At 39.8% G+C, this 17590-nt stretch overlaps 1 protein-coding gene across 1 annotated transcript in view; it reads right to left on the reverse strand.

The window, feature by feature from the left end:
• The window catches only part of CSMD1 (CUB and Sushi multiple domains 1), a 1429265-nt gene that overhangs the window by 298598 nt on the left and 1113077 nt on the right, over window positions 1–17590 (reverse strand). The window contains exons 19-21 of the mRNA XM_029226263.1: window positions 7666–7782; window positions 5965–6180; window positions 280–468 (exon numbers count right to left, since the gene is read on the reverse strand). Coding sequence (XP_029082096.1) covers window positions 280–468; window positions 5965–6180; window positions 7666–7782 — 522 coding nt within the window. The remainder of the gene's footprint in view (window positions 1–279; window positions 469–5964; window positions 6181–7665; window positions 7783–17590) is intronic.

Genomic DNA, 17590 nt, shown 5'->3' on the forward strand with positions numbered 1-17590 from the left:
TTTTTTTTTTTTTTTTTTTTTTTCTTCTCCATAAATATGCTTGACACATGCTTCAGTTTCACTCCTCTTCAGCCAGGGCGTCTTGGGGCTGAAAGGGGCTGGCTTCACCGATGAGGTAACCACAGCCCAGAGAGGCCCCTCCTCCGCTTCCCCGGGGAGCGGAGCGCCCGCCCAGGGCCGGCCTCCTGTCCTCCCTTGCCGGCAGGTTCCTTCACGCTGACCGCTGACCGCACCGCCCTGCCCCCCGGGGGAATGAAATGAAAGCACGTGACCACCTACCCACACACCTTGGCAGAGATGCGCTCCATACACGACGACCCCCGCCCAGGCACGTGAGCTTGGTTGCGCCTTCTAAGCGATAACCTGGGAAGCACGAAAACGTCAGAGAGTCTCCAACTCCGAAGTGAAAACCGATTCTCCTGCTGAAGGCAGGGACGCCAGGATCGTCACAAGGCTCGAGGTCATATTCTGAGACATGAAGAGACAGAGTGCACTCGTGGGAACCCGGCTAAATACTCAAAAATTATTTAGCAAGAATAAAAAGGTGCTATTACTTAAAAAATAAACATATATATATATTTCCCCCCCAGGCTCTGCTGTAACTGTCATACGGGTTGTCTTCCTTTGTACTGTGAGTTTTCTGACAAATGGAATATAGTATTTTTAAAAATAAATGTATAACATTATAATAACATGATCCACTCAAAACTGTCACTTTAACAGTACGAAATTATTTTAGTGATACGCCTAATTGCTAAAATCAGTTACTGTCCTCTTAAAGGTGCTTTGGATAAACAAGACCCAATGGAGAACAAACTAAAAGCAGTATCACAGGGTTTTTTCACAGGGCGGAAAGATTATCATAACCAATTTCACCCCTAAAATACACCTCAGTATGGAATAGCAAAACCTTTTCCCGTCTATTTTTCAATTTATAAACCATGTTTTATTGATGCATAATGAAAAATATTCTGGATCCTGCTAGAAATTTCTGTAAACTACCCAGGAAGAAAGTGCTAAATTTAGTTAAAAAGAAAAAAAAGAATAATGACTGGTGTATTGCTGCATTTGGGGATTAAATGTCCAAAATAACAGTACTAATAACAGCATTTTGTATTTGTCTCATTCTTTAGTACCAACTCTTTCAAATCTCTATATATGGGTACAACTGCACTCTGGTTGTCATGGGTCTCATGGGCCATCATTCAGTGTGTTGTTGATCCTTCTTGCTGTGTTCTCAGCGTGTAATGCCCAGTGTTTACTCAAACAGGATCAAACAGTGGGCCACCATTAGGGGTCTGAATGGTGGAAAGAGCTTCAAAGAGGTTAAAGCGTCAATTAAAGGATGAGCATTATTGCAATGAGTGGGAGACGAAAGTTTTTCCTATGGTGGTGGGGAAACTGTGCTAGTTCATCTGAAAAGATATTGCCTTTGCTTTCTGATTTCCAACTACTATCTTTCAAGTTCTGACTCTAAAGTGTGGATTCTGTATTCTCAAGGAACATATTAAATCCAAACCATCATCTCCCCCAATATTTCTCAATTTTAATCCATCTTTTCTATTCCCATCATCCACAAGTTTCATCACTGGCATCCCAACCCCGTATGAAGAGGAAATCTCTGCTCCAGTTTTTCCCTCATCTCACCCAACTTATTGGTCAACATCTGAGCTCCACGCTTTCTACATTGTCTTTATCCTGTTTTTCATTTAGGTAAAAACTCTATTCTGGATCCCTAACATATTCAAACTACTCTCACCACTCTGGAGATATACTCATTAATTTGACCTATCTTTAGTATGACCCAGCAAGGAAAAAAAAAAAGGTAATATCATTCAATTCAACTCAACAAATATTTATTTGTCATACCAAAACATAATGGTAGACTTTCTAGGAAATAGTAAAATAAAGCTGTCACAATCCAGGGAACTTTATCTTCATCTGACAGAAGTCATTCTCCTCCTAATAGACTATATACTCTCAACTCGAATCACATCTTTGCTGTCATTTCTTTAAAAGCAATTGAAAACTCTTGCCAAATAAGAGAACAGTTTGCTATTATTTGTGCTAGATCTATTGTATTATAGAGAAAAACACTGTAATCGTATGGTTCTTTGTGTATATTTTTATTTCATATTTTGACTGATGTCCTCTGAAAAATACCTACTGAAATAGGAAGCCTGATCCAACACCGTGAGATTAGAGGTGTGGATTAGTTCCACCCTCCCACACAAGGTCACATAAAGGTCCTCTTGTGTCAACTGTCACTTATGGGCTATTACACAGTGTGTATTTGCACAGCATATGTTTCCAGTTAGGCATCCAGCAGAAGAAAAATGTATTGCCCTCAGGATTCCAAGTTCCCTGACTCAAAGATTTTGTTCTTAGAACTTACTCTATTTTTCTTCATCAATTCTCTAGTCTCATTCCCATGAGCACACAGACATGTGTTCCAGGGCCCATTATAAGAATGCAACACAGCAATCCACCGAATAAAAACCACTCTCATGACCTCACGACGACCACAGCCGCCACGCCTGGTGGGGCACCCCCGGCACCAGCTCCTCAGAGGCGCTCCACGTTCTATTTCCACGGCACCTCTTCCCGGTCCCTCTCCACCCACCAGCGGGCTCGCTTCCAGACCAGAGCCACCGCGGCCTCCCCCTGTGAGCCCGCTCACCAAGCCTTGCCTCCTCCTACTTACACAGTGGAAGCCCTCTTCCTCCTTGGAGGGTTATCCCTTCTCTCCTCCTAGCTCAGAGTCCCACCTTCTCAGTCCATGATTTGAATAGTCCTCATCTTTGCACCAAAATGTCCTGCCCCAGCTAAAACCTAGTACCTTCTTTCTGTGTAGCTACACTCATTTCTCAGCTTACCCAGCCCCACGTCTTTAAATTTTGTGTATTTATTGATGAACTTCAATTATTTTTTTCCTGACTTGACCCTCTCTGTGAACTCAAGACTCTTGACAACCCCTCTTGGATATATACCTACAATTTCCCAAAGCAAAATTTTATATTTTTCCTCCCAAACCTGCTTCAGTCCCCGTGTTTGCCACGTGAAGCGTGGCATCCTCATTCACAGAGACGAAGACCTTGACCCCTGTCTGTATTTCAGACACATTCGATCCCAGCTGACCTGGTCCACTTCACTCCAGCACCAACCCCGCAGCCTCAGCTTCTGCTGTCTCCTGTGGGGCTTACTGTGTAACAGCATCTTACCTAAGATCCTGTGTTAACGTTGGATGTTACTTAGAATGAGTTTTGAAAATGGTCAGATCATGTCCATCCCTGTTCAAATCCCTCCAATGGCTTTGCATAACACAATTCACAGCCAAGGTACTTATATGACCTTCTCAATTACCGGGCTCTGACCACAGCGACCTCATTCTTTAACCCTAAACTTGCCCGCACACTCCCACTGCTGCTCTTGCTTCTTCTGAGGACCACATCCCCTATAGCAGCCTGGCCTGCTCTTTGACTTCTTTGAAATCAAGCGTCAGCTTATCAGATAGACCTACCGTGGCAATTCTCTACACATCAGCATCTTTTAACTCCTTCACTGTTTTATTCTTTCTGATAGCATCCCCTGTTACTATCTCCCCTACTGGATTACAGGCTCTATGAAGGCAGGCCCTTTGTTTTATTCCCTACTGTGTCTCCAGGGCCTAGAATAATTCTTGGTACCTTGTAGGTGCTCAGCAAACACTCACTGAATTAAAAATAAATAACTAAATAAAAGAATGAGCACTCTGTACTCTTTCCCAGGCACTGATGGTGCAACAACGGGAGAAGACACATGAATAGATCTTCACTGTACAGTGAAGGATACAAATATGGAAAGATAATGTTGAAAGACACACCATTTTGGTATATAAACAGTGTTACGGGAAGGCAGGAGGAACACAATTCTGCTCAAGGAAGAGGAGATGACTGCGAGCAACAGACAGTGCTTGATCTGCATGCGGTTTTGCCTAGTGAGGAATGAAAAAGGGTTCGTGTTTTTAATATTTTATTTATTTATTTGGTTGCGTGGGGTCTTAGTTGAGGCAGGCGGGCTCCTTAGTTGTGGCATGTGAACTCTTAGTTGTAGCACGCATGTGGGATCTAGTTCCCTGACCAGGGATCAAACTTGGGCCCCCTGCATTGGGAGCGTGGAGTCTTATCCACTATGCCACCAGGGAAGTCCCTGAAGAAGGGTGTTGAATGAAGAGGAAACCACATCTGTAAAGCCACTAAGTTGTCCAGATTCTTATCTTTTGAAGAGAATGACCAGGAAACTATGTGAATTCACAGAAAGTTGGCATTCAAAAAGTAGTATCAGGGCTTCCCCGGTGGCGCAGTGGTTGAGAGTCCGCCTGCCGATGCAGGCGACACGGGTTCGTGCCCCGGTCCGGGAAGATCCCACATGCCACGGAGCGGCTGGGCCCGTGAGCCGTGGCCACTGAGCCTGCGCGTCCGGAGCCTGTGCTCCGCAACGGGAGAGGCCACAACAGTGAGAGGCCCGCGTACCGCAAAAACAAAAACAAAAGCAAAAAGTAGTATCATAGGAGGCATGGAGAAGGAAGGCTGGAATAGTAAGTGTGCACAGAGAGCAGTCAGTAGCGGACACTCAAGATAGACCAGGGAGGGTGGACGGCTCGACCTAAACATACTTGAATAAGGAGCCCTTTCCCCCCATATTTCCATTAGTATCTACGGCGACACTGACTGGGAGACATAACTGAGAAATGACCCTTTAATAAACCTTCCAGAAAAGACAGAAATAAACTGGACTAACAAGGAAAAAAATCCGGATATAACAGCATACTGATTTTGTACAGATATGAGAACAGTCTCCAAAAGGGCAAATGCTTCAGTTGCATAATAAAGTGGTTACTTATTTGGGCACAAAGAATAAACTCCATTGTGTTAGCGTCACTGGCAATTGTTCACAGTCCAGTTTCAAGGCAACGTGCCTGCAGATGAAATGATTCCTTTAGCATATCTAAAGAATACGTTTCCTTTAGAATCAGCTTTGCAATCAAAGGTGTATTTTGCCTTTAAAAAGACTGTCTGAGCATGTGTGTGACACAGTCTTGATGAAAGCGATTCCTTGTGTAAGCTTTATAGATTGTCTTCTACTGGTTTTGACCAAATGAATTGTTCTGCATGTTCAAAAAGTGATGCCAGTTTAGTCTTAATATTTAAAAATATTTTAAAACTGCCCCAAAGAGCTACAAAGACCCAGAAAAGTGTGTTTTGTTGTTTCTGTTGTTTGCTTGCTTGTTTTTTAGGGAGTTTACGAAAGGAGTCAGCTTCAGAGTTGCACTCTGACTTTTGTAATCAAAAGACTCCTTGTAGCTGTGTAGCTTGTAGCTGTGTGCTGGGAGTCATGGAATTAACAAAGAAATATCTTAATACCATTCTTAGCATCATTCAAATTAAACAATTTAACCCATACAAATAATGCCTGAAACAACATAAATCCCTCACAAATATTATCTATGTTTTATAATTAAAAGTGAAAATGTTTCTTAATTTTGGAGTATCATTTTGCTGCCATGTATGATGGCATTAAAGTCAATAAGAAGCTCATCCTCGACTGCATGTGTTCATACTTTTTTTCACTCTAAAGGTGGTTCTCAGTACAAGTATGGCATCTCCTGGAAGGTAGGATTCAAAATAATCAGACCACAGCTAATTCTGAGTATGTCTCCCAACAAGGACAGCTTCCTCAGAGATTTTGATAGAACTGATAACAAGAGAGACTGAAGAGATAGTGATATTAGCAAATTTGGGGGGATGAGAATTTACAGTCAATGTGAGGCATGGTGTCTTGTGGACGCCAGGCTGCTGCCCTTGCATCTCAACTCCTCCTCCACCCAACTAGAGCTTCTCAATGGTTGGCCGTTTACGTGTAAACACACACACACACTCGCTCACACAAACAGTACAAGTATTGCCAGAGAAGACCCCAACATACCTGAAAATGTGATATTGAAGCCCTCGTAGGAAATCGAAAAGTCTGATATAAACCGAAGCTGGGCGGTGAAGTTTCCAAACAAACCTGCCTTAATGGTATGGGGCAGCACCGACCCTGTGAGCCTGGCCACTGGCTCCGAGAAACTCCCGTCCTCTGTGATGAGTAAGTAGTCGTGGGAGCTCTCCAGGTGGAAGGTGTGGAAGATCATCTGAACCCCTGAGAGACAGAGAGATGGAGGTAGTGAGAGAGACACAGAGAGAGAGACAGAAAGAGAGAGATGAGAGAGAGACAGAGAGAGGGAGAGAGGGGGGCAAAGGGGGACATTGGCAGAGTTAACAGTTGGGGAAAAGAATTTCTTCTGGGCTTAGAGACATAAAAGTCTTGAATCAAAAGAAAATCTTAAAATGCAACCTTAATTTTGAGGTTTGAAAGAAAAATACAGAGAATGGGTAGAAGAAGGAATAAACAGAAAAAAACAAATGCTTCAACATATGTAAGTACAGATACAGATAAAGGTTAGACACAGGGATGTAGAGACAGCTGTATCAACAGGTCCAGATATAAATGCATAATAAAACTCAGCAGGAGGGTCACAATGGACTGTGTGCAGCCCCTTAGGGAAAGCATTTGCCCCTGAGGAGCGAAGGACAAGATCACTTTCCCATTTATAGTAAACACGTGTCCTTTAGAAAATCTAGGCTTGGAGGTCTAATACTGAAACTTACACAAGTGAGCAAAGACCATCTTGAAATGATATTTTATGTGATCCTTTGTGCATGTGTTCTCATTGTAACTATACCCGCAAAGTATTATTTCTGAATTCCTATACATAATGAATAAATTTAACCATGACTAGGTCCTTTTTAATACAAATACTTATTTTCATGATGACAAAACCTTGGTTGCTCATTATTTGTTTATTCTTAATTTCCTTCAAGGCCAAGTTTTTCTTAACATGTATTCATGATGGTGGAGTGTAAGATAGCGTATATAATAAAACATGTCAATTTAACATTAAGTTGAGCTCAAATTTAAGCGGAAAGACAAAATCTACATAATGTTTATGTGAGAAAAATTCCAAATTATCTTCTTGAAAATGACAAGTTTACTCATACGAAAAAGACTCAGAGTATAGTCCCAAATCCAATGTCTATAAACTGTATTTCTTACACAAAATTCAAATGTTTCTGGTTTTCACTCCACTTGTTTATAAAATGAGGATAATGAAATCTACTCCATAAATCAACACTGGATTATGTGAAGATAAATTATCCATTATATGTAATAATACTGGGTACACTTAGAACACAAGCCAAGTATAAAAATGTATCCTAGATTTATCATAGAAATGAGACGCTTAGATAATTTCTTATTTCCCTTTATTTAAGCACTAGTCATATTTTATTTAATGCATGCCTCTTTTCCTTACCATTACACCTAATTTTCAAGCTTATGTTCACAAGCATAAATTCAAGTCATCTGATCAATACAGAATAAGACAAGAAATCTACTTCTGCTTGAAAGCACCAATAATTTAAAGACGATTTTTCTTCTAAAATCTTATTAAAAATCAAAATTAGCAATCAAAATATACATGAGGAAATTAGTTATCTTATTTGTTCACACATGAATATTTTTTTCTTTCTTCCCATGTTTGTATCTAGTTATTTTGTATATTTGAAATCTACGTAATATCCTTACCCTTTCCATGAGACACCTCAATGGTCCATGTACAGTTTAGAGAGTTTGGGTAAAAATCTGGAAACCCAGGAGAAAGAACTGTTCCACTCTTTCCATGGATGTATCCTCCACAGAGGGCTTAAAATAATAAGGAAATATCATTGTAGTATTAAAGTTTCACAATGATTGCTACACAAAATACTTTTAAAGTGCCATTTAATTTACACAAAGACTAAAAGAATATTTAAGATCACCTCCATGTAAAATAAAATGGAACAACAACTTTATTTTACTTGAAATATGCCGGTTGATATACAGTGTCCTAAACAGTACAAAACCTGGAAAAATCAGACAGGCTAAGGTAAAACAGCTGAAGAAGAACCCTCCTGTGGCAGTTAATTTTATGTGTCAACTTGACTGGGCCACAGGATGCCCAGACGTTTGATCCGACATTATTCTGGGTATGTCTGTGAGGATGCTCCTGGATGAGATGAACACTGGAAAAGGTGGACTGAGGAGAGCAGGTTGCCCTCCCCAGTGGGGGTGGGCCTCGTCCAACAGGCTGAAGGCCTGAAGAGGTCAGAAAGGCTGAACATCTCAAAACTAAGATGGAACACGTCTTGCCTGATGGCTTTCAAACTGGGACATCATCTTCATTCCTATCTTCAGACTAGAATTGAAGCATCAGCTCATTCTGAGTCTTGAGGCTGCTGGACTTCAAACTGGAATTTACACCATTGGCCTCCCTGGGCCCCAACTGGCTGACTACAGATCTTGGGACTTGAAAGCCTCTATAATCACGTGAGCCACTTCCTTATAATAAATCTATCTATATACCTATATCTATATCTGCATCTCTATCTATACCTTATTGATTCCATTTCTCTAGAGCTGCTGGTCTTCTCAGTAGCACTTCATTAAGTTTAAATCCTTCACATCAATATATGCCCTTTTCAATATGCCTCAGAGACTCATTTTTGAAGGAAGAAAAAGAAAGTTATACATAATCACTCGAAGGGGAAAGTCACGACATTTAGGGAATCAGTGCAATATGGAGGTTTAAGCGCTCAGACCCTGATGTCGGAAAGCAATGTGTTCAGATGCTGATGAGTCTCTGGCTCTGTGATCTTTGGCAAGTGGCTTGCCCTCCCTCCTTTACAGGTGTCTTATCTTGAAAGTGAAAATAGTGTTAAAAGCCATCTCTTAGGGTAGGTGTTTATAATGATTGCCTTTGTAGAACACAATTTACAGGGCCCCATATGTATCAAATACCCAAGGTGTTAGCTAATGATAATTATTATTAGAGCTTTAATATATCAATAATTTAAAATTTGAATAAATTCTATATGCCTTAATTTTGCAAACATTTGAATAGTGGATGTTTGTCTTTTCTTTCATATCTTAAGTCCTATCAAGCTTTTCAGAATGTTAGAGCTGAACTGAAAAAGGAATCAAAGCTGATGGAATCAGTACAGGGGGAGGCTGGGGGTAGGAAAGGTGACTCAGGTTCAGCTGTGATTCAGTCTCCAGGTCCTCTGGGCCCCTAATCCCTGCATCGTTCAAGGGTCTGCTGCAATATGAACATCCTGAACCGTGTGTTATAAAAGCTAGGTCCACGAATAATACTTGCAAAAGAATTAGCTAATTTGTAGAAGACGTGACTTTTCTCATCATCCTCAGTCAGTGTGGAATTTTAAGGAAACATAATATCTTTGAATATGCAAACCAAATGGGAAGAGCTAGGTAAAAATTAGCAAAATAGAAACTTTTAAAATGAGCTCTAGAATAATTTAACAGTTTAAAGTGTTCACATCTTAAAATTACATTGATTCATCTTCTTATGAAAATGGTAACATTAACATAGCATTTAAAATTAGTTTATTCACAAATAGTTACTGAGCACCCACTATTTATGAGCAAAATGGACAAAAGTCTTTGCCCTGGCAGAGTATACATTCCAGTTGAAGAAGAGAGAATATGATATGAAGAGCTGAGTCTATACCATGTTGGAAGGTGATGCATGTCAGAGAAGAAATCTAAGAAGGAAAGAACGGGATATTCTAAGATGGGTGTGGAGTTGGGGGCAGCATAAACGGGGTCGGGGGGAAGCCTTACTGAGGAAGTGGCCTGTGAAGAAGGACTTGAGACAGAAGAAGGAAGTACTTGATAATCTGGGGAAAAACTTGGGAGGAGAGGAAACAGCAAAGACAAAGGCCCAGAGCTAGAGTGGGCTGCTGGGTTGGGGGGAGGGCGACGGGTCTGGGAGGGTAAGGATGGAGGGCTCAGAGGAGCCAGGTTTAAAGGGGCAGATCCCGTCCAGGCCTTGAAATGTGTCTCAGTGAGATGAAGGTCCACCCGAGGCTCCTGCACAGAGGATGACTCGGGCCAACCCGGACTTCAGCCTGAGCGCTAGGCCGCTGTGTGAGGATGTGGCTGGGCGGCAGAGAGTGCAACAGACAAGATTCTGGACCAGAACGTCAGCAGCAGAGGTGGTGGGAAGTGGTCAGAACCTGGCCATATTTGGAAGGTAGAGCCAATAGGATTTTCTTGTCAGTGAGATGTGGGTGCCATGAAGAAAAAGGAAGATTTGGGGATGATTGTGAGGTTTTAAGGCTAAGTGTGAAAAACTGAAGATGCAGAAAAACTTTGGGAGAATCAGGTTTTGAAAGTAAATCAGTTCAGTTTTGGATACACGAGCTCGAGGCCTACTAGACATCCATGTAGAATGGTTGGTGTTGCAACTGGATACACAAGTCTCAATCCCATGAGAGAGGTCTGACCGAGGGGTAGAAAGATGACATCATCTCAACACTGTGAATGCAGGTGTAGATAAAAAGACTAAAACCTGGGATATTCTTATGAAAGACAAACAAGTCCTGTTTTTCAAAAGTTTACTTTCTAGTGGGCAAGGCAAATAATTTATAAAAATATAGCGAAGGATGACTTATTCTAAGAACAAGAATCTTGTTCTCTAAACTCAAAGGCAGTCTAGGTGATGAGAGTACGGTGAGGCTGGCGAAGCAGCAGAGTGATGGACACACGACCCCGCAGTTGTTCACTCCCAGGATGATGAACACTGAGTAAGCCATGAAAGGATGGAGGGAAGGTAGACGGTCAGGGTCAGCCCAGTGTTAACAGTTTGCTCTGTGACAGGGCAGTGGCTGCCAATTTACTGTAAGGTCCTTGGGTTCCTAGTGCTCTGTTAAGTAGAGCCCTCGCACTATGGATTCTGTAGTTATCAACTTCTATCATTCCCATCCTGACCCGGCACCGTCTCGGATCCTGCACAAAGTCTTCCAATGAATTCAAGTCTGCAAACAAGGCAGTCATTGCTTCAAAGAACCAACAACGTGGCTTTAATGCTTGTTTGTAAGCGTCCGCGCCGCCTGGACTGGAGGAGGCAGGAGCTGAGGCTCCCGCACGCGGAGGCGGCGGTGCGGGCGGAGGGCCCAGGCGTGGCGGACTCTTCTCTCCCTGGAAAACACTGGCTGCCCTGCGCCACCTGCTCTAACCGGACACCTGGCGGCTTGCAGACTCACGTTTCCGGCCCTGACTTCCTTCTCAAACGCAGCGGAATTACAGACAGCTGGCTAAGTATCTCAGAATGACACCCTTGGGTCCCTTCCCCCTGCCACCAGCCGCATCTCCACGATGACGCCTCCATCCGCTCCCCACTTGTGGAACGCCCTGTAACTGGCGTGTTTCGGGTCATTTTTGTCTGATTTCCTGCTCCCTTACTCTTGTCTCTTCCTTGAAGAGATTGACACGAGAAAGCATACGGTCGGTACACTGTCGGATTTGTTTCTTTTCTCTTTCCCCATTACTTCCTTAAACTACTATAAAGTTCTACTTAAAGCAAAAACTTAATGGGGTTACTTTACATTTCAAATTATTCGTGGACTCCCCATGCCCTACAGAAGTCATTGATTTTATTCATTCATTCATTTATACTGGAATCCTTTCCTCAAAAGAACTCTTACAGGGAACCCTACAATAACAGACGGGGATAATCAGAGCTGTTCAGTTGAAGCAGCCCTGCCACTGTCCTCAGTTCCACCTCAAAGAAACCCCTGGGGCCCCCCTGTAGGAACACAGAACAGGGCAGTCTCAAATCTCTCACCCACAGAATTGGGGCCGTGCTCACAGGACTAGCATGAAAGGCCTCTGAACTACCTTTGATCAGCATCTACTCTCAGCAAATACATTTCTATCCTCCAAATCCTCCAGGCCCTCTTTATGCCTTTATGCCTGATTCTTACTATTTCTTCACTTTCAATCTTTTCTTTCCTCTCAACCTTACTATTAGAGATGCATCAGGAAAGCTGCCTTCAAAGCCTTTCAAGATTCCAAATTTTTTATCTTTATTCTCAATCATTTTTCCTGAGTCTAATAAAGCATTTACTTCATTGGATGACTTAAAAAATAAGTCTTTCTTCTGTCTATTCTAATAGATTATGAACTTGTCAACTGTGTGCCTACAAATACAGTAGTTTTCCAATAAATACTTGTGGAAAGGGTAAAGAGTTTACAAAAATATTTATTTAATGAAGAAATTTTTCCAAAGTTTTCCTTGCATTTGTCTTTCACCAAATAAAAGGAGGTCAATTTATTGCAATGTTCACTTTGCTTCTTCAAACCCTGAGTATCTAAAGCATAAATAGAAAAAAATGCAGCAATGCTATGATGTGAGAGATATTGATAGAGTTTACCTTTTTCCAGGGTGATATGAAATATTATAATTCTGATTTCTTCTTTCCTTTCTGAGAGCTATGAATTTTTAAAGGTTTAAATATGCTATTGATGTATCATTTGTCACAATAAAAACCCATGGGGTTTAAGAGATTGCTTACGATTTGCAAAGGCAACAATAACAGTTCTTAAGGTGAAATGAAAACGTCAACCGTGACTGACTAAAACTCTCGTATCAAAATCTAAAATCTCCCAAAGTTTGCAGATTTATTAATAGCTTTTTATCAAACATTTATTATTAGCTGAGATAGGTTCCAATGAAGCATAAGCAAAGCAAATAGTTTATGTTACCAATCTCATTAGAGAGGTTAAACTCCAAATTTACATAAATTTAAACTGGGAGACAACAACAGATAAAATGCACAAGATAAAATGCATTTTCTATGGAAAACAAACAGCATCTCAGATATCTGCAAAGCACAGAAGGCCCTTTGCAGTCTGTTGCCACACCATTTCTCCTAGATAATTTCCTTCTGATCATTCTTTTCATTTTCCATTCACTCTCCTTCACTAACCCTGCAGGAGTTTGCAGAATGTTCCATGTCAATCAACTCAGGTGAGTTTGCTCATTTCCTCTGCCTAGAATGCTTCTTCGCATGTTGGCTACTTTGGGAACTTCTACTCATCACTGGAATCCCAGCCCAAGGGTTGTATTTTAGATGAGTTCTTCAATTCCTATTCTCTAGGAGCTTGAATTTAAACTGAGAAGACTGTATTAAATGATTAAATGTGCATGTGTATATATGTATATACTATGGTCTGAATGCTTGTATCCTCGAAACTCACACTGAAATCAAAAAGCCTGATGTGATGGTATCAGGGGTGGGGCCTCTGATGTGATCAGGTCATGAGGGCTGAACTCTCATTAATGGGATCAGTACCCTGATAAAAGAGGCCCCACAGAGCTTCCCTGCCCCTTCCACCATGAGATGACTCACTGAGAAGATGGCTGTCTGCAACCCAAGAAGGGCCCTCCCAAAAAGTCAATCATGCTGGCACCCTGAACTTGGAGTACCACCATCCACAACAGTGAGAGATAAATTCTGTTGTTTATAAGCCTCTCAGTCTGTAGCATGTGGTTATAGCAGTCCAAATGAACTAAGACTATATATGATTAGATTATATTATACATTTTAAAGTTAAACTTTATGGAACTGCAAATAAGGAGAAATGGATGTCAGGAAAGTTAGTAGTGCTGGCGACTTGGAGCAATTCCAGAAGAATTCTGCTGAAGGCTGAGGGCAACCTGGCCTTGGCGGATAAGGATGACTCAGGTAATGAAACGCCCAGGTTGCTGGCTAGACAGAAGTAGAAAATAATCTTGGATAGCTATTAAAATGTTTAAACAAAGTAAGTTGCCAGTGTTAAATCAAGAATACACAGAGAGTATTTTAACATGTATATGTTGTTCTCTTTTGAGAAGAATCCATTCAAAGTCAAAATGAAAAATCTCAGATGGGTCAGGATCAGGATAAGACTCTCACTTTACCTGTCAGTTTTCTTCACCAAATCAAGAATCTAGCTAATTTGATGACTGGTGTGTCTTCTATGATGAACTAGGTGCCATTTCCCACCTCTGTAGAGTGGTGGAGTCATGATCAGAGGACTTTACATTTTCAATCTCTCCAGCTCAGGCTGAAAAGTTTGCAATGAAAATCACTGGAGAAGCCTCATTTTAGTAGACGCTCAACTGGCCTACCTCAAATTCAAGTTGTAAAAAAGAGAGCAGCTGATACGTGCTCTACTTCTAAATTCCATTTTTAGCTCTAGTCCAAAAAGAACAATTAAAACTGCACAAACACATCCAATGAAGCCGTGCGTTTGTATATAATGCAAATATTTCAATAGAATTACTCATATGATTAACTTATCACAAATTTTGGATTAAGTGATATATTGATTGATGTTCAGTTATGTGTGAATAACACTGAAGTATTTTAAGGGTTAGGCCCTTACCATACTTAGTGTTCTTAGTACAACTGCTGTTAATAAAGAAGTCTAAATAAGGAGTAAATATTTTGGTATAGTACTGATATTTATGACATTCTCGAGTTTTACAAATTTTTCATTAGTCCAGTAGCTAGTAGCCTTCGGACACTCTCTAGTAGTCATAAGCATGAATTGTATTTACTTTTTTATTATTAGAGTTCTAATACAAAAATAAAACAGGTAATAAGAATTCAAATAACACCATAAAATGGAGAGCTAAAAAAGTCTCTCTTCATTCTCCCTGATAGCCTACTAATCTCCCCAAAGGAAAGCATTTTAGCTATAACTTTAGAATATCTATTTCCAGTCACTTTCTATGCATATACTGTGAGTGTGTCTGTAATTACCTATGTGTACATGCTCATATACGTGACACACATTGTTCTGTGACTTGCTTTTTCTTTCCTTCAAAGAGTGTTATTATTTAAGTTTCCTAGTAATAGTGTATAATGAACATGCAGATCCCTAATTCCACAATGATATAGTAATAGAGTAATATGACCTTTCTACTTTTTTTGCAAATGCAACAAGGGAGGAAAACTATTGTGTTTTATTTGCATTTTCCTGATTCCTAGTCAGAATGGGCATATTTTAAACCATTTTTTGACCTTTTGTGTACTTCTGTGAATCGCCTATGTGTGTGTTTCCCCCACAGACCTCTTGCTTTGTTTGTGTTGTTGTTCTTCTCCCATTCATTTACAGGACACAGTTATTTAGAATCATATTACATGGACAGTGCAATTATTTTCTGTAATCTGACCCTTTTCTTTTACCTTTTAAAATTTTTAATGGAACTTTTAATTTGTATATAGTGAAATGTAAATGTTTTTTATTATTTCTATATTTCTTTAGAAGGTTTTCCAAGAATTAAAAAGTAAAATTTCTCAAGGAACAAACAAAAGGACAAAACCAATGACTCATGCTTAGATATAGTCACTTGTGTGACAAAATAGTGCATCAGAGAAGAGACAGTATGACCTTTCCAATAAATAACACTGTCTCAACTGGAAAGCCCTACTGGGGAAAAAAAATGGATCTAGACACTAAGTATTAACTTAACAAAAAATTAGAAGGATTTGAAGTATATACTTGAAATTTAAAATAAATTAGTGTTTGCTTTCAGGGGTGATGAAAACGTTCTTAATCACAGTGATGGTTTCATGGATGTATACATACCTCAGAACATATTAAATTTTTAACATTAAACAGGCAGTTTATAGAATTTTAATTATATCTCAATAAAGCTTTAAAAGTTTTAAAGTTTTCTGAAAGAAAACAATAGAATATCATTATGACGCTGCAGGTAGCAAGGCTTCTTAAACACTACCTGTAAAGCACCAACCACCAATGAATTCACTGAACAATTAGACTACTTTAAACTGAAAACATTCTATTCATCAAAAAGAGACCAAGATCCATCTACGTCTCTACCAATGACCCAATTTCATTCCTTTTTTTGGCTAATATTCCATTGTATATATGTACCATATCTTCTTTATCCATTCATCTGTCAATGGACATTTAGGTTGCTTCCATGACCTGGCTATACTGCAAATAGTGTTGCAATGAACATTCGGGCACATGTGTCTTTTTGAATTATGGTTTTCTCAGGTTATATGCCCAGTAGTGGGATTGCTGGGTCATAACTTAGAGACTGTCATACAGAGGGAAGTAAGTCAGAGAGAGAAAAACAAATATCGTATATTAATGCATATATGTGTAATCTAGAAAAACGGTACAGATGAACCTGTTTGCAAGGCAGAAATAGAGACACAGACATAGAGAATAAATGTATGGACACCAAGGGGGGAAAGGGGAGGTGGGATAAATTGGGAGATAGGGATTGACATATATACAGTAATATGTATAAAATAGATAACTAATGAGAACCTGCTATATATAGCACAGGGAACTCTACTTAATGCTCTGTGGTGACCTAAATGGGAAGGAAATCCAAAAAAGACGGGACACGTGTATACATATAACTGATTCACTTTGCTGTACAGCAGAAACTAACACAACATTGTAAAGCAACTACACCCCAATAAAAAGATTTTAAAAATTTAAAAACAGAGATCAAGAAGAGGAGGAAGACAGAGACAGAGTGAGAGAAAACATTCACAATGCGTCGATCCAACAAAGGAGTGGTCTCCAAATATACAAACAATGCTTACAATTCAATAAGAAAAAGGTATGTGACCCAGTATAAATAGGAGAAAAAAACAAGTGTTTCGCGGAGGAGGATATACCCTTGGCCAAAAAAGCATGAAAGGGTGCTCAAAATAACTCAAATTTCATACAGAGTATCATGGAATAAAACATGGTGGTATATTTATACAATAAAACATAGATGACGAGAATGAAGGAAGTGCAGCTAAATGTCATGACTTGGATGATGTCACAAGTGTATGACTGAGTGGAAGAAGCGGGACACAGCAAAGTATACATCCTGTATGATTTCCTTTACATAGAATCTTTAGAGGATCAAGGGAGCAGTAGTCTTTGTAGGGCAGTGACTGGGAGGGGACTCCTGGGGTGCTGGTCACGTTCATCTACTGATCTGTGTGGTCTTGATCTTATACAGATGTGTTTCTTGTGGGATAACTCACTGAGCTTATATTTGTGTAAATAAATAAATATTCAATAAAAGGTTGTCTTAATAATATTTGACTAATTGTCACATAATGATTTGAAGTTTTGAATCTTTGTTTCTATCTTTAATGTGTAACTTTGATTTACTTTTTTAACATTTTAAACCCCACTCAGATATCCCATTTGACCAACATTATTTATTAAATATGTCATCCCCTCTCGCTGATTTGGAATAATTTTCATAAATTAAGTTCCTATACGGGCACAGATACGTTACTAGGATCCCTATGCTGTATCATTAATCTGTTTCTGTATTTCTGCACTGATTTCATATTGTTTTAATCAATCATTAATTTTCAGTATTCTTTGATACTAGGTGGTGTAGCCCTTCCTTATCTTTCTTAAAAATATGTATTTCTTAGCTGTTTGCAGCCTTTACCCTTCTGGATTAATTTTTAAATGTCTATAAATTTCTACAAAAAACCCAAATTAATTTTAATTAGATTTGATCGAACTTTAAACTCTATTTGTAGAAAATCTGTACATTTAAATTTCATTCTTCCCATGTAGAAACGTAATATGTATTTCCATTTCTAGGTTATTCTTTTGTATTATA

This window comes from Monodon monoceros, unplaced genomic scaffold (assembly GCF_005190385.1).
Source record: "Monodon monoceros isolate NGI ecotype Baffin Bay Population unplaced genomic scaffold, NGI_Narwhal_1 Super_Scaffold_17, whole genome shotgun sequence".
Classification (NCBI taxonomy): domain Eukaryota; kingdom Metazoa; phylum Chordata; class Mammalia; order Artiodactyla; family Monodontidae; genus Monodon; species Monodon monoceros.